The sequence below is a fragment of the Alligator sinensis genome, unplaced genomic scaffold (assembly GCF_000455745.1).
Source record: "Alligator sinensis unplaced genomic scaffold, ASM45574v1 scaffold628_2, whole genome shotgun sequence".
NCBI classification, from domain to species: Eukaryota; Metazoa; Chordata; order Crocodylia; family Alligatoridae; genus Alligator; species Alligator sinensis.
The window spans coordinates 4,779,740-4,805,606 of NW_005841833.1; the positions used below are offsets into that span (position 1 = coordinate 4,779,740).

The 25,867-nt window shown below is 52.8% G+C and overlaps 1 protein-coding gene across 4 annotated transcripts in view; it reads right to left on the reverse strand.

Annotated features, from left to right (window-relative positions):
• SETD1B (SET domain containing 1B) overlaps positions 1-25,867 on the reverse strand; it is a 60,526-nt gene that overhangs the window by 27,581 nt on the left and 7,078 nt on the right. For all 4 annotated transcript variants that reach the window (XM_025199169.1, XM_006015195.3, XM_025199172.1 and 1 more), the window contains one exon: positions 21,619-22,794. In XM_025199169.1, coding sequence (XP_025054954.1) covers positions 21,619-22,794 — 1,176 coding nt within the window. The remainder of the gene's footprint in view (positions 1-21,618; positions 22,795-25,867) is intronic.

Here is a 25,867-nt window from a genome sequence, read left to right on the forward strand (position 1 = left end):
GAACCGGCTTCGTTGTGAATCCGGACCTGGTGGGACTCGGAAAAGAGCTACAAAAAAAAAAAGTGAAGCATTAGGCAGGTTTAATCCAACACCGTCTCTAGTGCAAGGGAACGGGCTGAACACGAGGCTTGTAACATCAGGCAGGGAAACCTTTCAACCGCGGCGAGTCCCTTAGTCAGAGCTTCCCCCAGCACCGAAGCGCCAGGAAGCGCCAAACGTGACTCACCTAAAACCCACCGCTCAGCAAAGAGGAGATGTTAAAAAAAGCAAGGAAGTGGCGAGGGATCACCGGCGTACATGTAATAACGCCTGCAGGGTGCAAGGGATGCCTCCGAAAGGCAGGTAACAGCCATCTGCGTCTGCCCACCGTTACAGCTCTTCTGAGCCCGAGGCGGAGACGGCCCTGCCGAGAGCGGGCGGTGCCGTGCCGCGCCGCGGGGAGCGTGCACATGCACCCTGGCACGCTCCGGGTGACCGGCTGACACTGCACAACACAGCGCGCCTGCGGCAGCAACCAACAACCTGCTTTCCAGCCGCTCACCTTTTCCACCCTCTTTATCCCAAGCAGCCCGCGACTTACTACCTAACATTTCCAGTCGCGTTTCAGAGACCTCGCAGCCTTGCCCCGGTCCCCCCTGGTGTCTCGAGAGGCAGCAGACTGCCCGCCGCGCGCCGGGGATGCTGTGAGTCCGGGCGGCGATGCCGTGTCGAGCGGCAGTGCTGCAGCCGGCGGGGCACGGAGGAACGGGCAGACAGGCTGTGTCAGGGAGAAGGGAGCTTGCTCTGAAACCAAACCCATTTTTCAACAAGCAGAGCAAGAAAAGTGTCATTAAAAGCCTCCGGGGCCAGTTGAAAGCGGTGCTCAGTGTAAAATATCCGTCACTGGCTAAGAGCCTGGCGCGTCCGGCTTGCTGAACAACGACAGAAGTGGCTCTATGCTCCGACGCCTGAGCGGTGCCGAGACCTGAAGGGAAAGTCAGTGCGTGGCCTCAAGGTGGAGCATGAGTACCAGCCGGAGAGGCAGAAAATGAAGGTACTGCATCCTCAGTACCCCAGGCAGACGCTTTCCTATGCCCGCCTCTTCCGCACGGGTGCCCGAGCCCACCGCTGCAGGTGGACAGTTGGCAGGCCGGGTCCCAAGGATCCAGTCCAAGCCACCACCTTTATGGAGCAAGGTGAGGTGCCAAAAATCAGCAGCAAGCCTCTCGCTTGCACTAATACCGCACCGTCAGGCCGTGGGCTATTCACAGCGTAACTCAAAAGACGTGCTCGTGGGCTTCCCGCCGGTAACCTATGCCGCCCTGCCAGGGTCAATTCAGCCAGAGGTTGCAGCGTTGGGCGGCCTTACCTAAAAGGTGCAATTAGATGAATGGCAACAGGACTAGCCTGACTTTTCTGAAACAAACTTATTCAAGAACTGTGTCCACTAAACAGCTTTATCCAGGTTTTTAAGCTACACTTAAACGAGACCTGCAAACGCGAGATTTTGGGTTGGTGCACGGCTGAACGACTGCTGCCATTTAATGGAAAGGCTGATCTTTGTAATAGGGGGTGGGAATTCGCAATAGATTTCCAGACTTTCTACAACGGCAGGGCTGGCAATGCGGAGAGTGGACAGGATATTTTTATCCCCGAAGGGCTGGAAAGTGAGAGAAGAAAGAGAACGGTAGGGGGACACCAAGGGAAAAAGGAAAAAAAACCCACAGAAAGTTAGGAGAGAAAGGTCAAATCAAGAGATGATCATCTAGAAGAAAGAGGCTTTCAAGAAAGTTAAGAGAGGTGAAACATTTGAAAAGGATGAATAGTCACAGAAAAGTTATGTTTAAGGGGGGGAAACACGAATGCTGAAAAAGAACTGGAAGAAAGCCATCACGGTGCAGCAGCAAGAAATCAAAGGAAGACACAGAAAATAACACTGCCGTACTGAGATCCCTTTGTTCAACGTCCAGGATCCAGGGTTTGCCGGGCTGGCAGTTTGCAGCAGACAAAGCTGAATGTTTTCTCTGGGACGCCCGAGACGCAGCAGCACCTCTCCCCGCGCCCGCTCTGCTCGGGATCGAACGGTCCCCCTTCGGGGCAAACACGAACAAGCAGGCAGCATCCGTACCACTTGGGCACCCCAATCCACCAGCCTCCCAAGCCTGTATTCGGGCCGTGTTCTGGATCTCATCTTTGTATTTCAAAGGGCCAGCTTGTAAAGGACTTCAGAGCACCCCACGTCTGCCACAGGAAAAGCAAAAGCCATTTTCAGCGGTATCGATCCGTGCCGTACTCGAGACGCCGGCGCTGCCCTCCCCGCTTTGCACTGGAGAGATCAGGAGTGAGCAAAACAGGTCTTTGAGTACACGCCTGGCACAGGTTTCACAGGTGCTTTGGGCATGCAACTTTGCTTAGATTCGTTTCAGCATAACTGGTTTTAAATAGCCTCCCTCATTGCTCATCCGGAACGGCAGCTGTCATGCCCGATACCAGCACAGAGAGCTGCCAACAGGCAGAGCGCTTTAGGGTTAAGGAAAAGGAAGATGACATCTTGAGAGCTGATCCCAGAGCCACGTGCAACTCCGAGCAGCGACCAAAACTAGTCACTACTTGGTGACCCAGAGCAGTGAGCACGCTGCCCAGCTAGAGCGCGGCGCTCACCGGCACAAATGCAGGAAGACTGGCCTCTCTGCCGAGGCCTGAGCGTGGTCATCTTACCCGTCAAAGCTTTCACTAGAACCAGCTCTGGCGCATGGTCCTGGTAACAGGAGAATTTCACAGACATTCACTTCATTTTAAATTAAACGAGTCTGACCGGGTGTTTGTGTCGAGATCCCAGCTACACGCCCTCTCAGCTCGACAACTTCCAGCCACTTGTGCGCAAACCTTCACCGTGGCACCGTGTCGTGCAGTTGTGCTAGGCAGCTTGCACCACCAAATCCCAAAGACTGCTCCAACAAAACCGTGCGGCGAACGGCACGGGGTCAGCAACCCCAGATGAACTATCAAGCACTAATAACATGAAAGGCAGGTTAAACAGCATTTGACATCATGTAATAAGTGCTCATGAATGTTAATGAAGAAACAAAGCATCACTTGCAAGACGTGGCGAGTCCACAGGCCCCTCCAGCGAGCCCTCACAAAAACCCAAAAAACCAGGGAACAATTTTGCTTTCTCCATCTCCCTCCACAACACGCGTCTCAGAAAACAGTGCTGTGTTCAGCTTCCTTGTCCAGCAAGTCAAAACCAAAAATTTCTTTTTATCACGTTAAAAAAATGCTCCCTGCATCTAAGTGCATGTGGAATATAAAAAGCAGTCATTCAGATTATTTCATATTTACCAACCGGAGCACTTGTTTTAATAAAATAAGTGAGCCAAAAATCCTCCTTCATCTACACCTCCTGGTGAATGGGGGGCAGAATTTACTCCTTAAAACTATTGACTACAAATCCAAATATTTCATAGTTAAATGCCAATATTCTTAGGAATTTTAAATCTCATGAAAGCTTCACAAGCAAGCGGGAATAGGCATCAACGCTGTTTTTTGAAGAAACACTTGTTATAACTCCCCAGCACAATAAAGAACTAGCACTTAAAGGATTTCACTGGATTTTGGACAAGCAAAGACCTCAAAGGGCTTCACGAAGGCAGCACGGAGCAGCATTCGTCTTCTGAAACAGGCGGCCTGCGTGCTCCGCAGGCGACGGCCCTGGGCTCTGGGGCGCTTGTGCGACAACCAGGTCGCACAGCACGTCGGGAGTGGAAAATAAGAGCAGTGCCCAGGTCCTTCCACCAGACCGCTGCCGCTGCTTTCACAGGTCTTGATGGGGGTACTCCTGCCAGCCGGCTCTCTACGTTGGGCAAGGAGGCGGCCACAAGAAGGACATGCCCATGGCCCGAGGAAGACAGTGGCTCATGGCTCTCTTGCATACAACCCGCCCTGACCGATGTTCTTGATTGCTTGTGCGGGAAAAGAACTGGACACGGTGAACTGGTTACTAGACCCCTTAATGCGTCATTCAGCACCAAAGCAAGACTGAAGCAGCAAGAGTCACAAGCAATAATTCCTTAAGGACACCATGTTGCAAGTGGAAAGTGTGTGTGTGTGTGCGCGTGTGCGTGTGTGGACAAACTCACACTCAACACACCCAGTACTGAGCCTCTTCCCTTTCATGGACAGTTTGCCGCCCATCATCCCAACTACAGAGGGGAGGTGCTGGCTGTAGGTATCTGCCGGCCTGTTTTTCCTCTAGCCCGCGGTTTCAGGGAGAACCACGAGTCACGCAGACAGCCCAGCTCCAAGTGCCATGCTGCCTGTCAGGACGTGTGCCGATGCAGCGGCGTGACCTAGCGCAAAGTGCATGATGCTTTGTGGTGCTAAGCACGGGGTTGAAAAAATGCTCAGACGCATATTTATGACACATGCAAGCAGCTACTCCATTTTACCGGCAATCCTGAGATAAACCTTTCTTTGATCAGCGCACGTGTCCTATAGGCTGTCTAGGAACAAATGTTCTCCGTGACGGCAGCAAGCTAGCTCAGGCTGGCAGCAGCCTGCCTGGGGCAACATGGAGCTCAGCGTGGGCTACAAAACCCACCTGAGAAGCTGGTTAGATACTGGGGCAGTGATCCTTTACTCCCTTTTGGGCTATTTCGAGGAACCAGGCACCCAAGGCTAGTTTAAGAGGAGCTCAGGTACTTCTCTGCTACACCGCAGTTGCAGCACTGTAGACACATACTCAACAGAAGGTACAACGGATTACGGCCTCTACCAATACCCGACACATTGGTTACCCGAGTCCTGCGTCTCGCCTAGGCAGCGTGCATGCTGCTCTTGACTTCTGCGGCTCTTCAAGGAAGTACATGAATCATATCAGACACCTTGAATTCTGCTAACGGTCTTCTCCCAAGAGCTCCACTGGTCTTATTTGCCCGCTACACCCATCCTGCCAGCCTACTCCTCTTCTTGGAGCAGTCTCCTGGTCAACGTTACCCACCACTCGTGCCGACTGGGCTCCACATGGCATCAGTGTGGTTTTGAGCTCTTTGCTCTTGGGACAACGACTTGCAGAGTTTCATAGTTGTTAAGAGCTGGAAGGGACCATCAGGTCCGGCCCCCCTGGTACTTGGGCAGGAAAGACTGCTGGGGCCCGATGACCCCAGCAAGATGGGCATCGAGATGCTTTTTGAAGATTGCCTGTTCTGTGCTTTCACTACTGAAAAATGCATATGGGCAGATAAGCTGTAAGATGACGATAAGATTATTTCTAGCCGGTAACTTGCGTTAACAACAAATTATCTGAATCAAAGAATGGCACCCCCACAAATCTACATTTTTATAGGCCCTCATAGCGTGGGTTATTCAAAGGAAGTGCCGTAAGAAGTGGAAAGCAACCTAGGCAAAGAAAGCAGACAACGTTAACAAGCTTGCCCCAGAGAGACTCCGGATTGGGTTACAGAAAGGTAGGCTGCCGATGTGCCAGACTTTTTTAGCTCCCGACTGCTCGCCGCACACCTAAGTGCAGACTCTGCAACCACAATCCAAGCCTAAATAACGGCAGGATCTCACTCGACACATGCTCTGCCTTAGCTGGTTCTCACTCACGCCCTTAGACCGCTAGTGATTTGCCGAAAGGACGTGTAGTTGCTTAGCACTGATCAGAGCCTGGCGCGCTCCTGCAGCAGGACAACAGCAATAATAATATGAACATACTCATTAAAACAAAAAGGGCCCTCCTGGAATGAGAGGAGAAAAATCAAACACCGTCGCCCTAATTGACGCTGCTTTATTTAAATGCTCAGAGGAAACCTTCAGCTGCCTCCTCACAACGCAGGGGGATGGGAGGGGCGATTCCCCAGAGCGCCGCGGCTCCCTCCGAGGACGACCGGCTGTGTAAAGAAATGCCACCCTGGCGCGTGTTTGTGTCTCACAATGTGCCAGGCTCAGGTGCTGGTTCCTAATGAGCGTGTGCCTCGCACAGCAAGAAGCCAGTATGAGGGCCCTGGAAAACATCTGAGCAAGCCGGCTAGCTAAGCCCAGCTCACCTGAGCATCGTAACAAGCAGCAGACCTGCTCTCTCGCGGGGAGGGGCGAAGAAAGGTGTAGGGCCAGTGCCGACCCAGGCGGGAGAGCCACTTATTCACGGCAGATGTCTTCTTTCTACTTGAAAGCATTAGATCGTCAAAAGAGCTGGGTTGAAGCATTGAAAGAGTTAGATCCAGGACATTAAGATGGTGAAGGGACGCACGATGGCACGAAAACGCTTCCTGACGGTCCGCAGTGACATGCTAGGCCGCGGTATTGCCAACCCACCGTTCCACGAACCATGAGATGAACTCTTACAAAAAAAAATATCAAGAGACTGGCATGGAAAGCACGGGATGCTCTGTTCGAAGTGTGCGTGGGGGTTATTTGTGGAGGTGTGCGGGGCCGTGGCTGTGCGGGGCACTGGAGCCTGGCAGGGTGCGGGGGCTGTGGGTCCGGAGCGGGAGGCTGCTGTGCAGGCTCTCAACTTCTGGGGCCCGGCGGGACTTCGGTGGGAGCCAGCCTCTCCAAGTAAAGACCAGAGAATGTCTTTGTGGAAAGAGATGTGACGCCAGCGTAAGTAGCTGGCGTGCGCTTCCCGCCGGCTAAGGCCCTAACCTCTCGGCCAGGAGCGGGCTGGGGGCTTGGCTGTAATGGGAAGCGTGGAGCGGGGGGACGTGCCTGGCAGCAGGGCTCACCCACCCTGAGCAAGTTTAGCTGCCGGGCTCGGATGCGACTTAGTCAAGTCTTTGCTCCCTCTGCAAGCGGGGAATTTCCAGAGTAAGAGCCGAGCTGGAGGCTTAATTTTCAGTAATTTAGTGACATCCCTGTTGAGGAAGGCACGTTCTCCAGAAGGGAATACTTAGAGGAGCCAGACGCTTCCCGCTCCCCCTGGGATGCCGTCACACACGGCAGCCTCCCAGGCGTCTGCAGGGACAACCTCCAAGGAAAAGGAAAGCAAAGGCTTGGGCCGTGCTGCTTCCCAGGTGGGCGCTTTGTTTGCTCTGAGCCCGCTGAGGAGGGCCAGGGGAGCCCGTCCCTCGACCCTCGCCAGCCTGGGAGCGCTTTGCCCTGCTTTCCCTGTTTTAGGCAGGGGAGGGAGCTGATTGTGCTTTAACTTCAAAGGCTGTCGCCAAGTTAAATCACCCCCTAGTGCTACGTCAGTCAGGGAGTCTTCTCAGCTTCCCCGCAGAGCGGCTGGGCTGGCTGGGGCGGCAGACCAGGTGCAGCCTGGGGGCATCAGTGCTGGGAGCAAGCAAGGCCAATCCAGCCAGTCCGGGACCGAGGGGGCACCTCTCCAAAACGAGTTTCTCCATGTCGTTCACTGGCGTTATTTCTACTATCAGTGCATTGCATCTAAGGCCTTTCCAGGCTGGAAAGAACAGGAATTTGAGACCGCCTCTTCCTCCCTACAGACTTGGCTGCAGACGAGACAAGCGAGGCAAAACTTGGAGCCCTTGGTACCCAGGCTAAGTTAGACCCCAGCAGCATTTCCGCCTCCTGCGACGTTGCACGTACGCTCCCGGGCTCCGCAGTGGGGTCCCCGAGTGGCAGAAACGCACCGAGGCTGTTTTAGCAACCAGACGGTTGTGGCGCTTTAGAACCAAAGTTACAAGAAGGGGACCAGGACTGGAGTCCACGTACAAAGAAACGGAGGACACAACCCCCCACTACACATCGCACGGTTTAGTACCAGCTAGAGCCGAGTGCGACTTCCCAAACGTCTGAATTTACTCTCACTTTATTCTCTGCTGCTTTTGCAGCATTTTATTTTGAAGCAGCTACATCCAACTGACTTGTGAGGTCAGGTTTTGCTCCCCAACACATGGAATAGAGCAGATACGCTTGCACAGCGTCCTGGCCTGCCAGCTGGGAGCTGTCTATAAAGTCCGCTTGGCTTTGCGGAGATACCAGCTCCTAGCTGGCAGGTGTAGACCGGCCGGACTGTCTTGTTCCGGTCAGGCATCTCTGCTGAATTCCCACCGTCTGCAAACAAAGGAGTCTGATCTATACTGCGCTGCCAGTTCACACCCCCGGGACTTTCCCCAGCAAGGAGCTCAAAACTGGTGTTGAGATGCAGTGGGCAAACGGGCAGAAAAGCATTTGATAAATCGTTTTCCCAAAGATTTGTCAACTCCCCCCACCCTGTATCCCTCCTCCCTTCACAACCATCCTCTCCGGGTGGTGCTGCCGCAGGCGCCCTCCACGTGACTTCTTCACCTGTCTCTGGGATGGGCGCTTGGGCAGCATCTCTCCCGCTCCGAATCCCAGTGGTGCAAAGCCCGGCTGTGCTATGTCCCTCCAAGAAAACTTCTGTCTGTGAGCTTGTGAGCAGCAGCTCCTTAAAGCAACTCAAAACAGCTCTCTCGCACCAAAGAAGCGAGTGGTCTATTCCCCAAAAGGCACAAAAGAAAAGCAGCAAAAAAGGCTCAGAGAGCAAGAGACCTGTATGCCGGGGCTTCACCAATGCCTGCCCTTCCCTGCAAGCGTTTGGGCAGTCCCGCTCGGCCCACTCGGAGCTAGGAGGGCCGACGGGCTGCCTGGCATTTCTCCCTCTCTCTGTCGGCTGGGACGGCTCTTTCTGCCTTCAAGGGTACCAGGACCGCGATAAATTCATTAACGGGAAGGGGAAGGATGGCATGGTTTTGATTGTCAGGATGAGTCTTGAGGCTTTGTTATAATCCTGGCTGCAATCATAATCACTGCAACTACCGTTTCAAAGAAGAAAGCGTGCGACATTCGTGCAAGACAAAGAGCTGCCCACAACGATCTGAGATGGGACGGGGCCGCTCTCGTGAAGCACGAGGGCTCCGACACGACTGCTTCAGATAAGATGCATTTCACAGACTCGTCCTTAATGCCCAGACCAAGTAAGATCTGTGTTTGGAAAGAGCCTTCCCATCAGCTCAAGGTAAAAAGTCTTGCATCTTTTCCAAAGCAGGAGAGCCGCAAGCTGCCCGATGTTTCAGCGGCATGCGGGCCAAAACCTAAATGCTTAGGAAAGCAGACACGCTAAATCGCTTCTTTGGGAGAAACGGCTGAAGCCGATGGTGAAACCCGGGGGAAGCATTAGCGCAGAAACGGGGAACTCGCTAGGCCAAGACGCTTGTTAGGAGATACCGAGCCTTTCGCTTCTCGGCTGGTTTCTTGTGACGCTGCTCAGAGCCGCCCCAAGTCACCGCTCTGACTGCAGCCCTTCCTGAACTGAATTTGGCAGGCGCTCTGCGTTTTCTGAGACCGGCCTGCACATCACAACACACACCCAGCAGCCCCTTGCTGGGGAAACTTTGCAGAGACGATGAACCGAACAGACCGCAGAGCGTCCCTGACCCCCGTGACTGCACGCTGACCAACAAACGGCTATGCCCGGGAGGTTACAAGCCGCAGATGCCCACTGCCCCTTCTTCCAGTCCAGGCGGGGGTTTTCCAGTGGTTTAATTACTTCTGATCTTACGGCGCCTAATTCAAAGCCATGTTCAGGGGCCAGGCAGGTAAGCACTTCCCATCAGCGCTCTCCCCACCTCCACCGTCCTCGTCCAGATTCCTGGTATCCATTTCTGCGGGCATCTCATCTTCACCGTTTCGTTTCCCTTTTTTCTTTCCGAACTGCCCCGTGCTCATTCAAGTCAAGTCAGGCAGAATAACAGAAAGCGGGGAAATAGGGGAGTATCGCACTATTTGCAAATATAGTTCAGATCTCCCTCATTCTTCACGGTTGCCTATAGCAACCTACAGCCAGAAACATCAGCCCTGCCCAATGAACCAGGGCTTTGCTGTGGCAGGCGACTTCCTCCTGGATGTTATTCCTCTCCAGATCATGGAGGGTCACAGCAGGAGGAGGAAGGGAAGCAGAGACTCTTTACATCACTGCAGCTGGCAACGCTGGGCTGAACTCGGAGCGAGAGAGCGCAAAAAGCAGAATAACAAGCTTCCCCTGGGTTCCCTGCAGATATTATATCTGCCCAATTAAACGATGCTTAATATAGACAGGAAGCGGCACATAAACTACGTAGTGGCAACCGTCACCAACTAAATATGGTTCCAGCGCATCCCACACCTGGGACGGCGTTTCCACTGGCATTCACTCAGGTGCAGCCCATAAAAGCCAGTCCAGAAGCAAACTTGAATAGCCAAATTTCAGTGGAAAAGGCGCTGCAGGTCAAAGACACGGCAGGGTCAAGCGTTCCAGCCTCCCGAGAGCATTCAGACCTCATAAAGAAGCACACCTGGCTGGTCTGTGCGTTCCCTCTGCTCGTTTGCGCCTGGACAACCCCAGGTTTCTCCTGGCTCTGGCGACAAACTCGTGATCCAGGTAGAGCGGCCTCGCAGTCACTGCGGGAACGAGTTGCTGCAAACAGGCAGCGCTGCAAACAGGCCGGGAAAGGGACCGGCTGCGAGCCGGGAGTCCCGGGTTCTGCTCCGGCTGTTCACTCGCCTTCCCAGGACCGCTGCGTGGCTTTGGGCCTCTCTGTCCAGGTGATGATCCTTAAGGCACTTGGCTAAAATGACTGAGGATCCTGCCTAAAACGTGCTGCGGAAGTGCACGTTAGCCTTCCAGTGCCCACGGAGGACCCAAAGATGCTAAGCTAGGAAGGCGTGGGGGTGCATGTTCTGCCCGTGTATATGATGTTGGCATGCTAAGTGCACCCGCTCGAGAAAGGCAGGAATGTGGATAAAACAGGCCACCGGCAGAGGGGCGATGTGCAATGAAAAACAACAACAAAACCCTTTCCTTTCAATCGGGTTATTAGTTTTGAAATGCAGACGACCACCTCAAATGCACCCAAAGAACTGCATACAATTCTGTAAAAGAGCTTCGGCCGCACTGAAGACAGCCCTTTGCTTTGAGTGTTCAGCCTCGTGGCCGTCACAGCCCACTTACTTGTTTCCGGCCATCAGCAGCCAACGCTCCCAAGCACAGGGTTCACAGGCACTTGGGCTGGAAGGGACCTCGTGAGATCCTCGGGTCCAGCCCCCCGCCCCGGGGCAGGAAGTCAGCTGGGGCCAGCAAGGTAAGTGTCCAGGCGTTTCTTTTCCATCAATAGCTTTACTTCAGATTACGTATCCTACCTTCCTTTAGGGACGACGGCACTGAACAGCAGCTCTCTACAGTTTATTCCACGCTGTAATCAATACAGTCAACACACTGGAGATAATGTTGATGCTGCATCCTGCTAAAAAGTAGTGATCGGAGCAGGGCATTACTGATGCACACCAAAAGACTGCCGAACGTGGGGGTCAAAAAGGTAGAGAGCAGCGATTCTCAACCAGGTGCTGCAGGGCCCCGGCTGCCAACAAGAGCCTTTCAAGGGTACTGCGGGGCACCGCACTACACGAGTGCTGTTGGGTGTGCAAACGTGCTTCACAAGATAAACCTAGAGATGTCAAATCAGAACTCGGGTGTTACTGCCCTCTGGGCTCTCCAAGGTCTCCACAACAGATGAATAGCTCTATTATTTCTCTGGGGTCAAAAACCAAGTGAAAACTAAGAGCTGACATTGTCCGAGGGGTGCCTTGGCTCAAACAAGGGGCGCCTTGCATCTCAAAGGGTCGAGAGCCACTGGTATAGACAGAAAATTCACTGGACCCTTTAAAGTGATGTGGCCAGGTGCAGACATGAACTTGGTGAAGCCACGAGCTTTGCCAGGAAGGACTCTAACCTCATTACCTGTTTAAAATGACTTTTGCTCCTAATTTAATCCTCGTCTCTAGCAATAAGACCAGTGATTATTCATTACAAACACACATTTATTTTGCATGTTTCTTTTTATACTCTCTAATATTTGCATTTTTCTCAGCTTGCACCATGTAAATCCCGCAGCTCTGGGACACCTGGGGCTGTGAGCGTTGCTCGTGCCTTGTACGCTGGGGGTGATGCTGGAAAACAAGCGTGCTAGGGCAGGACAGGTCACTCTGGCATAGAGCTAGTTTCACTTCCCGCTCCCATGGCCGAGTGCGAGCCTGCAGTAAACTTTGCTGGAATAAAAACGGTTTCTGTCGCAACGTAAAAGCAAATGCAGCGCAAGGCCTCGCTCCTGCAACAGGGCTGGGCCGGGGTGCAGGGCTGGACCAGCGCAGCACAGTGCCCATCTGTGCAAACATCTGCGTTCATTAGGATCTGTGCGACCTTTTCGAAGTTCAGCATCGTTTTTAAATCTAAATGTGGGGCTGTGTTGGACTGGACGCATCCCCTTCAAAAAACAAGACAAGACTCCAAGCTGGATCCCCAATTAAAAGGCATCATTTTAAGCGCCCTTGCCTTTGACTAACGTCTAGTGCCTGACTTCCCTTTACATTTCACACGGACTTGAACATTTTAGTTCAGTGCTAAGGACTTGTGTACCTTCAGGCTGACTTGCCTCTTGGGGACCAGCGTACAGCTTGTATCGCAATGATGCAGGTTTTGGGGGTGGGGAGGATTCCCCATGTTATCTGCATCCTTCAAACTTCGACTCCATCTGTACTTGGAGCGTTTCGCCACATCCTCCGACTGCGGGGTCCCGGCGCGTGACAGCTCAGCTACAGGACCTGAATGGTGCACGACCCGAGAAGTGGCTTTCCAAGCATCAGCTGAGACGTCATCTGGCCTCATTTAGTGCCTGTACAAATACCAGTGGTGTCATCTAGATTAATGCTCAGAGACTGGGGAAACCCACCGAGCAGCTGGAACAGGCCCTGCAAAAGGAGGCTGGGCAAAGGAAGAGCCGCAAGGAGCCTGGATACAGAAAACACCGGTCTGCTTGAATGAAAAAGGAGCCGTTCGCTGCATCCTGACCACGTGCAGTCATAGGAAAAGTAGACGCTGCCTGAACACAAGCACAAAGTGGCGTGACACTTAGCCAGAATTATCTTTCTTTCTGGATAAGTCTTAATAGAAGAAAGTGTCTCTAACTTGCAGGCTACTGGTTCAGGTATCAGATTAGGTCTCCAGGGCTTTTTTTTTTTTGGTAATCAACTTACTGCCTCATCTTGATAGTGGGTTAGCGGGCAGAGGACAGGAGAGCTGGTCAAAGGTGCACGGTAGATTTATTACATGGTTATCACCCCGTGTAAGATATAAATATGTGGCACAACAAAATCGAGGAGAGATCTAGCGGGGGCTATTAAACACAGCGGTCAAGGTGGTGACCGAGCTCAAGACATCCCTAGTCGCGTACCCGCTGGGACAGGCAGGACGTGGCAGGCGACGGGTCGCTCCACACATGCCCTGCGTCTTATTCTCTTCCCATCATGCAGCTCCTACTTGCCACTGTCGGAGAGACGCCGGCATACCAGGCAAGATGGACCTCTGGTCTGACCCAGCAGAGCTGCTCTTACGTAAAACAAATACACCCCGTTAAACCTCTAACAAAACACAAAAGTCAAATGGCCCAAGTCACAGAAGTGTGCGATTAGCGCAGCTGTGTGACCCTTTTGCAACCAAACCACAAGAAGCGCTGCCAGCACCAAGTTCAAACACTGAAATGAAGCCATTAGGAGAGAGAGGAGGAAATGAAACTCTCTCTGTGCACTGTTCAAACTGCCCTCTATGCACAAAGTGATCTCTGGAGCCCCAGCCACCAACAGCTTCCTTAGAAGTGATCGCTCCTACCAGATTAACTCCTTTTGCAAGACACAAAGAGAAGAGAGCCTGTTGCAAGTTAGAGACACGAATTAGAAGCCCGACCCATCTACTCTAGATGGTCTCCTGCACGGGAAGCTTCTCCGAGCAAACCCGCTCATTGTTTTCTCTGATTTCTACCCGGTGCCAGGGCTACCCTAGGAAACAGTGAAAACAGGCACTTTTTTTTTTTTTTTTTTTTTTAAGACCTCTCAACCTTTCACTTCTACTGAAAGCAAAACGCTCGGTCTCTAGACGGACTTTCTTTTGTACAAGTGGCAGCTTCACAGTGAGACCCGTGCCGGAGGCTGGCTCAAAGGAGCGTTTGTCCACAGGTATGTGGCACGCTGCGGCGTGTAAAGAGCTCGCTGGCTTCGTTTTGTGTTTTGCCGCTGAGACGGGAGGCACGAGCAGGGCCCCGAGCTGAAGACTGAAATGTGTGGGGCGCCGAGCTGTGGGGCCCGGCGCCGGCGGTTTTGCTTGCGTCTATTCAGAGGCTGCCAGGGAAAGCAGCAGCAACCGAGGCTCTGACTGCGCGCTAGCCGACCCGCTGCTCCTGTGACGGAGCCGGCGAGAGGGCGCGCGGCAGGCACGGTGCAACGGCTGTTCGCCTTTCTTACAAGCCCTACGCAGAAGAGAGTACTGGCAGCAGGCAGAACAGCACAATATGTTACCAGCAGTTATTTTCTCAATATTTCTACTGATTACCTAATAGGCTGGCACCCTTTCTCAATGCCGCTGCTTGCTGCCGCACGCTGCTACCAAAAGGTTTGCTTTCACTCGGTCACTTTTTACTGCTGAACTTCAAGCACGGGTCCAAAGAGAACGGCGAGAGACGCCTTGCAACAGGAGGCCTGGCCCTTGCGTTTGGGAGAGTTAAACATCTGATCGCGTCGCAATGACTGCTCACGCCGGGATGGGAGCAGAAGTCCTGCGGCGTGCTCACAAGAGTGGTCTCTGGCCTGCTTGGGCGGCCAGCCGCTGCTCACATGGGAATCGCTGCTGGCTCTCTGTTGCACGCCCAAATCTACTAAGGGCAGAATGCAGATCCCTAGAGAAGAGGACTGCATTGACAAGACGGTGGCTCGATCATAACCCTTTGTGCGGCCAAGTCAGGATTTCCTGATATTCCCCCCCACTGACAGTAGGTCCCGAATCTCTAACCCAAAAAGCAGCTCTAGAAGGGAGTGCATGCTGGCCCCAGAGGTACATGCTTCCCCACGGGAAATCCTGGTGGGAAGGGAGCGTATAATGCCTCCCTCCCCCCAGCGTATTAGCAGAGGCTGCAGATTAAATGCTCCGGTGCAGCCCTAAGCACTTGGGCATCATGAACCCGCACAGATCTCACGGGGCACGACCAGAGCTGTAGTCCTACGGACTACTGAAAAGGGAATTTTATATAGATCGTGGGGCAGAAAACTTTCAGAAAACGACAGCTGGCAACACCGAGAGAAGACTGAATGAGAGAATCGTTATAATTGGCAACAGGGATTTATAAAGGGGTATGGTAATGTCACTTCTATTAGATATGCAAACTTTCAAAGCCTCAAAGTCCTAGCATGATACCAGAGAGTGAAAGAGGCACCGAGCCTCTCAACCACAGCATGCTTTCTATTTTTCAGCAACACTCAAAAGCATTTGCCAGTTCTGCTTTTGTCACCAACAAGAGCCGAGCCCCTTCGTTCCTCTCCTTTGCCGACAGGGCTATGTGCAAAACCGTGGAGCTGTGCACCTTCAATTCAAACACGGTTTTATGTCTGCGTGCACAAGCCTAACGATATCATCCAAGAGACTCGTGCAGGGCTCCAAAGTGAGACTCCTGCTTTGTTATCTCCCTCCAGTCCCCCCAAGTGGGCTCCGCTCGTTAGGAAAGCATCATCGTTAACCACCAGTCCCACCAATGCAGTGGGGACTGAGAACGAAGCCGGGGCCTCTCTCGTGCGCCATCACAGGTAAGGAAAATCCTACAAGCTCAATACAGCCATGGTGATAATGAGACAGCTCCTTTGCTTCCAGCGAGGCTCAGGGAATTCAGCAAGAGGCTACAAGGAACAGGACCCTACTCGCTGGCAGGTAGCTCAGCTGCAGTAAAAGAAGAGTAATGGCTTATTTTCTGGCGTTTCAGTCACTCAAGAGGATGCTGGGTGCACACAGAGGGCGACGGCCTGTGCTGGACCTCCGTGAAAAGCGGCGTGGGGAGGGGGCTGGAGGAAAGGCGCCTGCAAGTCACCTTTATCCCCTGGGGATCCCATGAGGAAGCAAGGCTCAGGGACCCCACATGCACAGCAGCCGGCGGCTGTTCAGATGTCTGTGACATCTGGGCCCGTGATGCTGCTCCGGAGGCGCATCCAGCCCGGGGGCTTACAGGGTGGGCAGAGCAGGGGCGCCGGTGCCTGCGACAGGACCGCTCTCCCAGCCCATCCGCAGGCTCCGTGTGACCCGTGCAGGTCGCTGCGCTTGCCCGGAGGAGCGTAGAGAGATTTTGCACGACCCTTTGGCAGCGCAGAAGCGCGTTCTGCAATCCAGCGGGCACCGGAGGACTTGCAAAAGACCAACGTCCCGCTGTGTTGCAGGGAGCCCGGGCCGGGCTTCTGCATCTGCCTTCTTCTGAGCCACCTCAAGCTCCGGGGCTCCAGCCCTGCAGGTCCGCGCACCACGAGGAGCTTTCTTTGAGGGGAGAAGAGACGCACGTGCGTCCAGCGTGGAAGGAGCACGCGCACGCGCTTGCTGACTGCCACAAGCTGGGCACGAACGGCTGAATTCGCATGTACAACCGAGCAGCCGTCCCAGCCTCTGCTGCGGGGGCACCGGCTGGTTGCTTGTATGGTCACAAACGTATATTCTTCAGTCCCCAGCTCCGACCGGCACGATCACAGCCTAAAGCCTGGAGAACTGAGGAAAAGTTGGTGGTATTTGAATCACACAATGTGTTTATGAGACTGGGCAGTAAGTCACAACTCTCAAGGCCTTTTTTTTGGTTGCCATAATTAAAGCAAATCCATTCAACTCCCCGCTCTGCGAGTGACACTCCCCACTCTTATTATAACCTGGATCCCAGGTGTGCATATACGTTACATACCTATATAACACCTACTTGTGCACACAAGGGGCATGGGGGCTGCGCTGCTGTTACTGTGGAAACTACGGCTTTGAACTTACTAGCTCTTAAGGTTTAAATGTGCATTTACATTGTTGGGGGTTTTTGCCTTGAATAACTACCTTGTGCTGTTCAGTAAAAACATACAGCCCAGCCTCAACAAACCTGAATGGGAGGGTGGCCCGTATTCACTCGTACAGCAGCATGTTCTCCCGACAGAGCTAGGAGCAACCGTCTCAAGCTGCAACAAGGGACATTCGGTTAGATATTAGGAAGGATTTTCTCACTAGGTGGGTAGTAAAACACTGGACCAGGCTCCCCAGAGAGGTAGGGGACTCTCCATCGTTGGAGGTTTTGAAGCCCCAGGCAGACAAAGCCTTGGCTGGGATGATGTAGGTGGGGCTGGTCCTGCTTAGAGCGGGCGGGTGGACTCCTGAGCTCCCTTCCACCTTCGTTGTCTGTATGTCGTTAAAAGGATCCCACAACACTTTACATATAACGAGGCAGACCCTACCCAGCCCGGCATGGGCACCTCGCTTGAGGAGAGAGGCTCTTCCGCCTGGGTCAGCGGCATTAACACCCAGAGCAAGCGGCTGGACTGTGCAGCACGGCCGTGAAAAGCCAGTTCAGGTCCGTCCCGTTGCTAGCGGGGTAGCTCCCGTATTAGAAGCAGAGCTGGCATTGCTTTTACCCCCTTGAATAGTCACACCCGTCAATGGCAGGATTCAAAGCAGGAATCCACTGGCCATTCGGGTTTGGGAATGGGAGTCCAGCAGCTCCTGAACAGGAGGTGGCGAGGAAGAAGACTGTCGGACCGGTTACACCTGCAGAGGGATGTTAAGGGGGTAAAAGCGAGTTGCCCTGTCTAGTATTGCCACTTTTGCCTCTTCCAACCCTAGGCATGGCCAGGCAGGAACAAATCTCAACCGTATCTGGACACAAAGGGCAAACCTTCAGGGCCTTCCCTGGCACTGCGGTACTGGAATGAGCTGGGCGCTTTTAATTCATGCTGATCTGCAACTTTAGATGTAGAAAGCATCTTCAAATCGCTCTGAAAAGACCACGCTGTTATGCAAATGTGATTTGTCACAGAGAGGTTGACACAGGCCTGCGAAGAGGCACCCTGGCATCGGCTGACAAAGAAAAGGCAGGCGCTGCACGGAAACCGAAGCGGTCTGACGGGGAAGCCGGTTCCAGCAGCACTTTCTAGGTGTCGCCAGGACTGCTGCATCTGGTGCGGTTTCCATTTCTCTCACGAACCATTTGTTCGAGTCACAGCGAGCACGGCAGCAGCACCGAGCTGTTATGCCTCATTACTATTGCAGAGGAGCCCTGCTCTCATGACTGGCACATCTATTATAAAGCGCACAAGGTTACGGTGTCTCAGGGTCTATCCAAATCGCAAGGACACCGAGATATTTTGCACTGGGGAAGGTCTAACCAGATGACACTGTTGCTACCGGAATAAAAACCCAGCGTCTCCGGGCACGGGGATGTGAAAGGCAGCGTCAAAACATGGAAATGGCTTGTTCTAATCTTCCCGCCCTCCCGAGCGCACGCAGGGGGCCTCTTCCTGTAACAGGCCCAGCACAAACACGCCCTGGCTCAGCTGGGACGTTGCACACTTAACTCTTGCACTTCCAAAACCCCGCAGCTGGAAAGAACAAACGACACTGCCGATGGCAGCCGCCACCTCCCGGTTTACCAGAAAGACAGGAAGAGTCGGGTTGGCGTCGGCTTCACAATCTTCCTGAGCCAGCGTTGCAGCTAACCGGCTTTACGCCCTGGTTTCTATTCCCTTGCCCAGGACAATGCTGGATACTTCCCAAACACTGCCTTGCATTTGTGTGTGCGCTCCTCGCATAGGAGTCCTTCCTTTTTTCTCTCTACCCACATTTCAGCTCTACTTCGGGCTTTCCCTCCTAGCTCCCTTCCTCCGGCCAGTCTCAAACGCGACGCTCTCTGCGGACCATAATCACTTAACCAGAAACGTGTCTGCAGGTCGGTGCATGGTGCTAGGCTCAGCCCAGTCCGGCCAGCTCAGGGAGGAACAGACCAGAGCTGGGATTAAACTCAGGGGTGTTGCCCGGTAAATGGAAGTAGTTATTAATGGGAGTCGGGTCTCGCCTTCTTCATTATAACCTCGGTCATTGCAAGCCTGAGCCTTCTGCCTGGATGTGGAGCGCGCGGTGCTTCTGGCTAGAGGACAAGTTTTGCTACCTGCAGACAGGAGTCGGACGGCGCGAGTAAAACTTCCTTCCGCTCTGATGGAAGCAGGAGCAGCCCCTGGAAAACCTGCTGCCACCTCACACAAAGGCTTCCTTGCTACCCTTTTTTTTTTTTTAATCTTCGCGAGCACCGAGATTTCACAGCCAGCGTGCAGCCTGCTATGGGGCGTGCTCTCGGCCTGCAGATCAGGCCACGTTCCACCGCTTAAAAAGTGGATTATGAAGGAAACAAAGGTCTCTGCCTCTTATTGCTTTTTTACCACGCATAAAAACGAGAACTACAGGCCCTAGCGCCGTCCCCAGCACAGGACTGCTGCTCTGCTCTTCCCCTCTCCCCCTTCACGCTGACCGCACGCGAGGTGCCAGCTTCCCCTGCTTGGCTGAAGGGTTCTTTGAAGGACTGGAGCCGAGCAGTGCCACGGCACAATAGGCTGAAGCCCAAGTTTCAGCTTTCCCAGCCCTTTAGATGGCGTAAGGCTCGACACTCCTTTCTAGCTCGCTTGGAAAGCTGCAGCTCAAATTTCAGCCCGCGGAGGAGGCACTATTCAATTCCTCTCCTCCAGCGAGAGAGAGGGAAGCCAAGATCTACCATTCCTAATGTGAAAAACAATGGAAAGGGGGGAAGCAAAGGGAGATGCTCTTGCGCACCCTAAGCGAGCAATGGAAGGTGCGCACGGGTTTCTGAATGCCCGGGAGGAGCTAGGGACGATACTTGAAGAACACGGTGCCCAAAACAACCAGATCTGCAAAGAAAAGCTCGCTGTGTGGGTTAGGAAACGGCTGCAGGGGCTAGAGGTCATCACCGTCTCTTTTACTTTTAAACCAGGCTCCTAGAAGCTGCTCTTCTCGGGACAAAAAGCCTGTAGAGATAAACTGACACCTGCCTTTCAGTGAGAAGAGACAAAGATTGAATGCAGGCTACAACCTAGGCGCAGGCTTGCCCCATACTATGGGCGGCCAGTGTAACGGGTCAGCAAGCTTTCCCGAGGCTGGTCAGGGATGCTAACAGCTCAGCTGTAGAAAGTCCCAACATGCCAGGTTGGCATTCACCCGTTCTTCTTAACTAGTGGCTGAAACACTCAGCAGTTGAAGGAAAAAAAAAGCAAATAAAAAGCAGGAGAGTAGATCCAAGCCCCTCACGCCCAAGAGATCATACAGAGTCGCCTGCTGCAAATGAGCTAGTTGCAAATCGTTTGGGGTTTTTAAGATACTAGAGCATCCCTCTCACAATGTGGAAGGACCAGTGGGATGGTTCAGAAACCTGCTTTCCAAACCATATTGGGGAATGCGTCATACCAGTCGCTTCCCTTCCAGTCACACTGCCATGGGCGTTTTGCAGGGGAGGAGGAGGAGGGGGGAATCCGGGTCAGCCCGCACCAGGCGTGGAGCCCCAACAGCAGAACCGCTGCTAAGGCTAGCCCTGCAGCTCCAAGTTCAGAGGGGTTTGGAAGTGTACTTACAACACACACAAAATATCTGGCATCATTTCCAAGTGTAAAACAAACAACCAGAAGCCAGGAGGGAGACATTTCTCCCAGCCTGTTAACATTTCGACATGCCTTGCATTATTATTATTACAGTGTCTTTCGTCCAAAGAATCCACAACACTTTGCAAAGCGGAGCTGTGCAGAAAGAGCTGCGCAGCCTGCCGAAATGCAGCTACCTCTGGGGTGGAAACGTAGGGCAACTGTTTACTAGTGCGTGGCAATATTTTCAGCCGAATAAGAAATAAAGGGCGTGGATCTTAAATTCAATTTAATTGCATTAAAAAATTAATGCAGAAAAAATTGCATTCCATCTTTTACATTGTTGCTTTCTCATAAAGGAACACAATCTAGAATACCAGCCAGGCCCCTGAATAGCTTTCTTCCCTGCACTCAAATGATACACCACTTTCACCTGCTCAAGTTGCTGCTATAAAAGAAATCACGGGGTCCGGCCCTCCTGAACGGCTATCCTTTGACCATAACTGACATGTTTTCCTGGGGCCCAAATGCACGTTGTAGTAAACTACTCCTGTTTATTGTCACTGAACTATCAAATAAATGCTTACTGCAAAGCAGCTTCTCTGGCACCATGCCACATGGTTAAGCTCCTGATGTCCTTCATCCCCAAATGCCCCGTTAGAGGCAGAAAGCTCTGCCTGTCGTTCAAGCCGTGGCGGAAGCCATGCCCAATGGGCCAGTACCTCTGCACTGTTAAGTGGCTTGGGGAGAGAGCATATGGGAACCTGTTCAAACCCGGCGGTACAAATGCTCCAACAGCCACCGGACCAAGAGAGAAGGATTTCAAAAGGGACTTCAGAGCTGGTGAGGAGGAGATGGGCAGCTCTGGTGTTGCTCCACAGGCCGAGCGCGAGGTGAGCAGTAGCAATGCAACGTCCCACTCGATCTGGGGGGGGGTCACCCCAAGGACAAGCGGGGAGTTGAATCCCTTAAGCCTGTTCAATCCTGGAGCTCTCTATTGCAACGGCCCAGCGCAGGGGCTGTGCTTGAACACAAACACCTGTCAACCGGCGCCGTCATGTCTCCTCTAACCCGCTACCGACAGCCCGAGTCATGTCAGGCTTTAATGTGGCGCTCCCCCCCGTGCAAGGCTCTAAAGACCACAGTCGGCACGCGCGGGAGCCTGCCCCGACTCTGTTTCCCCGGTGCACGTACAACGTTTGCAGAGCCCATCTCACTTACCTCATCCATTTTTTCTGACGCTGGACTCCGGTCACCAGGCACCATTTCCTTGGTTTCAGAGGTCTCAGGTTTGGACGTCCTATTCAGCTGATCGATAGGAGTCATACTGGCCTCTGATGTTGCCCTTGAATTCTGGCCCAGAGCAGGTGCCCCAAGGATGGGCTCATCGTCATCGGAGTCTGGTAATGGCGTGGGACTAATATCCTCCAAGCCAGTGCTGGAGGGGCGCGAGGATGGTGTCTGACCTCGGTAACTGGGCTGGGAGTTGGAACTATACATGGGGATTGGGGAGAGCTGGGAGGAGGAGGAAGAGATGGGGCTGCCTTCCATGCGGATCTCATTGTCCGAGTCGTGTTCGTTGAGGAAAGGTAACTTTGTTCTCTGCTCCTTCAAGAGCATCTCGATCCTTGAGTCTAAACTGTTATGCTGCATTTCAGACTCCATGGTGGGGGTGCCAGGCGTCTCGCTCCGTTCTGGAGTCTGAGAGAAGGACGCCGTGCTTTGCTCAGTAACACAGTTGGATTCTGGCAGGGGCGGGGGTTCCTCCTGCTTCTCTTTCACAGGGACAAAATCAACGTTGGTAGCAGCGCTACCTTCCGCCGCCGTCTCAGCCGGCGGTGGCGCGGGTCTTCGGTACTCAGCATCTCTGGAAGTCTGGGGAAACTGCTGCTCCTCGGACTGAGGAAATACAGCTGGCGCTTGGTACGGAGAGAAGGCAGATTTGTAACTCGAAGAGCCAGAATGGCTCAAGGAAGGAGTGTGAGAATATTGTACTGGCTCTGGCTGATGAGATTTGTATGTGTTAAACTGATGCTCCGACCCTCTGTAAACACCTGCCGAGTTATGGACATAGTGATGTCCTTGCCGTCTATTGTAGGCATCTGTAAATTTTGTGTCGTGTCTCCTGGGTTTATACCCAGAGTCCTGTCCGTAATGGTACACCGGTGTCGTCTGACGACTGGAATAGGTTGAGTCTTGGGAAAACGGAGTCCCCAGCCGCGGGGTAAGGGGGGTGCCTTGGGACTGGGGGGTATATTGGCTGTATGAGTTTGGGGTGTCTTGCCGACAGCTGGAATAGGCTGTGTCATGGGAAAACGGGGTGCTACTGTTTGGGGTGACGGATGATCCCGCAGAAGAAAGGTTACTGTCTTTCAGGCGTTTTAGAGACTCCGTCAGCTATAAAAAAAAAAAGAAAAAGAAAATCTATACAATGCAATTTTAAAAACCATTTTTGTTTGATTTCCAGAGAGGCGGCCCGCCCAAACTAACTGCTGATTTTAACAGCAGCAGCAGTCCTAGCATCTCTAAAAAAGAGCCTAGAGGTAGTTACTTGGGGAAAAAACACAAGGAAAGGATCTGTAGGAAAAAAGAATGGGCAAATGCTATTTATTCTTTTGTTAAAGGCCCAGAGCATCAGATAAATACAAAGGTGTGCACAGAAAATGCTGCAGGTAAGTACATACAAATTGGCCACCAACAGTTTGGCTATTTTAGGAGTAACTAGGGAATAAATAAGTGTGTCAATAAAGGCAAGTGCCCCTGAAACAAGAGGCCAAGAACTTTTTTCTGAAGCTGGAAGAGACTCGGGTCAACCCGCTGACATACGAACAAAGCCAAACCAAAGGCACGCTTGCGTTGGGCCGGGGGCTGCAATCGGACCAAAAAGCCGGCCCGTCTGCAAGGCTGGGAGCGGCCGAAGTCCACGGGGCTTCTTGTTGGGGCGACCGCGGGAGCAGGACTTCCCCATCCACCGCTCGCGGAGCTCCAGCAGGAGAGAAAGGGGCACGTTTCTCCAGCGCATGGAAAGAGGTTGGGTTTGAGCTCCTAAAAACCCTGGTGTTTTTCAAAAAGAAAAAGAAACCCCACAAACACTAATGCTCGGGTTCCCCATCAGGGAGCTTGAAAAACAAATCCACGGACATAGCAGAACAGCCAAATCACCTGCCTCAATGAGATTTACTTCCAAGGCACACCTGGAGGTTTATAGGAAGAGTCCAATTCAAATCTGAAGCCAATCGAATGGGCGGGGGCCTCTCCGATGGATCTCAGTCATCTCGGTGTCGTGCCAAACACCAGACCTCTAAGCAATTTTCAGTAAGGAAGATGGGCCAGACAGCAGGCACGAGCCCAGCCCCGCTCACAGCAGCGAGTGCTGGACCGGGTTCGAAGATAGCAGCAACAGAAACAAAGGACCGGCTGAGCAGCCAGGCAAGAGAATTTATTGAGATGATACTCTGGCTACTCCCCTGTCAAGTATTAGTATTTAAATGGGACCCTTGAATCACCTGCTAATAGTTTCTGTACACTTTGCATGCCAGTGGTTTTACACACACAGCAGCAGGGCCAGGCTTTCCCCGGGGCTCCCACCTGTCTGACAGTCGCACGCACCTCTCATTAGGCTGGCTTGCTTATTGCCGGTGCACAGCACAGTTTGACTATTGTAAGCCAAAGCGATCGGGGAGTTGGTACATTTTCCTCTTTAAAGATCTTCCACCCATGTCCTCGCACGGTTTAAAGGCCAGCCTAGGTCATGTCTGCTCCTACAATCCACTTGTGTATCAATCCCCTTTGCCTTTGGCTGCTGCTGCCCGGGACCGCGGTTCTAGTGACACCTGCAAACCAGATCCAAAACCCACCACACCAAACTCAACGGGCGTCTTTCCACCAACTTCAACAGGCTTTGGGTCCACCCCCCGCGAAGAAGGGGCTTTCAGGAGGCTGAGGGAACTGTAACAGGGGACAGGAAGGAAATTAAGGAATTTCAAGCCACCGTACTATAATTTGTACAGCGTATTAGCAGGTTCCTTGGCAAAAAAAAATAGAATAAAAGGTATCTAATGAATAATTTCCTAATAGCATTACTAAAAAGCTATTGTTTAGTGGGTAAACTCCCATGGGTGGGAAAAAAAAAATTTAAATAATAAATCAGTCAAGGAATCAATGAATCCCCAGTAATACTATTCATTAAATTCCAGTAACCCAACACGCGGACAAGAACCTTTTGACAACAACTGGGCTGCGACTGTTTCCCAGTGCTCACTGCTAGCCATAACCAGCAGGTGTTTCACTGTGAACCGTGCCCAGCTAGTCATGGTGAAAGGGCACCTCCGTTCGGGGCCTGCGGGCGGGCGGCAAGGAGCAGCCCCTGCGAAATGCCGAGCACCGATCGCTCCTTTTGAAGTGAGCTGGAGTGGAAGGTGCCTAAGAGCAAGCACTCAGCACCTTTGCAGGACCAGGTCCTCATAAAAGGGCAGCCTCGTCCTTCCCACGTTTTAAGGGGACTTGCTGGAGGGGAGAGAACACCGGGCCTCTTTATGATAGAGAAAGGAGGCCTCGCGGGTTTTGGCCGAGTGCTGGATTTGGGGGTTTTATATCGGGGGACTGAACTTGAATGGGAAAAAAAAAAGAGTTTCTTCCCCCTCCCCTCATTTGGGCTCTTGCAGTCAGTAATCAAGTGGTGCCTGTTGCATAAAGCTCTGTGGCAACCTCAGAAGTAGTGCAACTGGGGCATGAGCAGAGTTGAAAGAAGGAAATCAGAGCAGCTAAGGAGGGAAATGATTTATGGTTAACAGGTTCAAGACCTTTAGCAAATCTTTCACACCTGGATGCCTAAAGTTCAGCTCCTAACTCGACAACCAGGAGCCTAAATAAATGTGGACAAGTCACAGGAACTCGGTGCACTCAATACGGCTGGGCCCCAACCCGGAAAGCGAGCCCAACAAAGGCAAGCTGACCCTCCCATCTCTCAGATCTCAACAGGCTCCACGCGGGAGCGGGCGACCTGGTGCGGAAGGGTACACCGGGACCCTAACGTTAGGAATCCCGGGTTGGGAAATTTTGGCTTTCGTTTTTGTTAACACCTGTTTGACTCTGATGATGAATGGACACTGCGGAGAAGCGACGTCATTTTTAAGGCTGCAACACCTCTATGATCTTTTCATTTGAGAGCATGAGAGAAACATCGTCAGCTCCCTAGAGAGCCTAGGGAAGAACCAAGCTGAATGTGCCTGGCATTTCTGAGATAGGAAGCAGGCAGGAACGAAATTTTAACCCTTAGAAAGAATCATGATAAACGTACACCCCTCTAGCAAACCCTAAACACATGCACCCATTGGAGGTAACTCTTCAGGCAAGGGACCACTGGCGATGTGTAGGGGGTGCACAGGGGTGCACACCCCCCCGCGAGATCGGCCGTGCACCTCCTGGAAGCACTTCCAGTTTTGCCGCTGGCTTGGCAATCGGCCGCTGG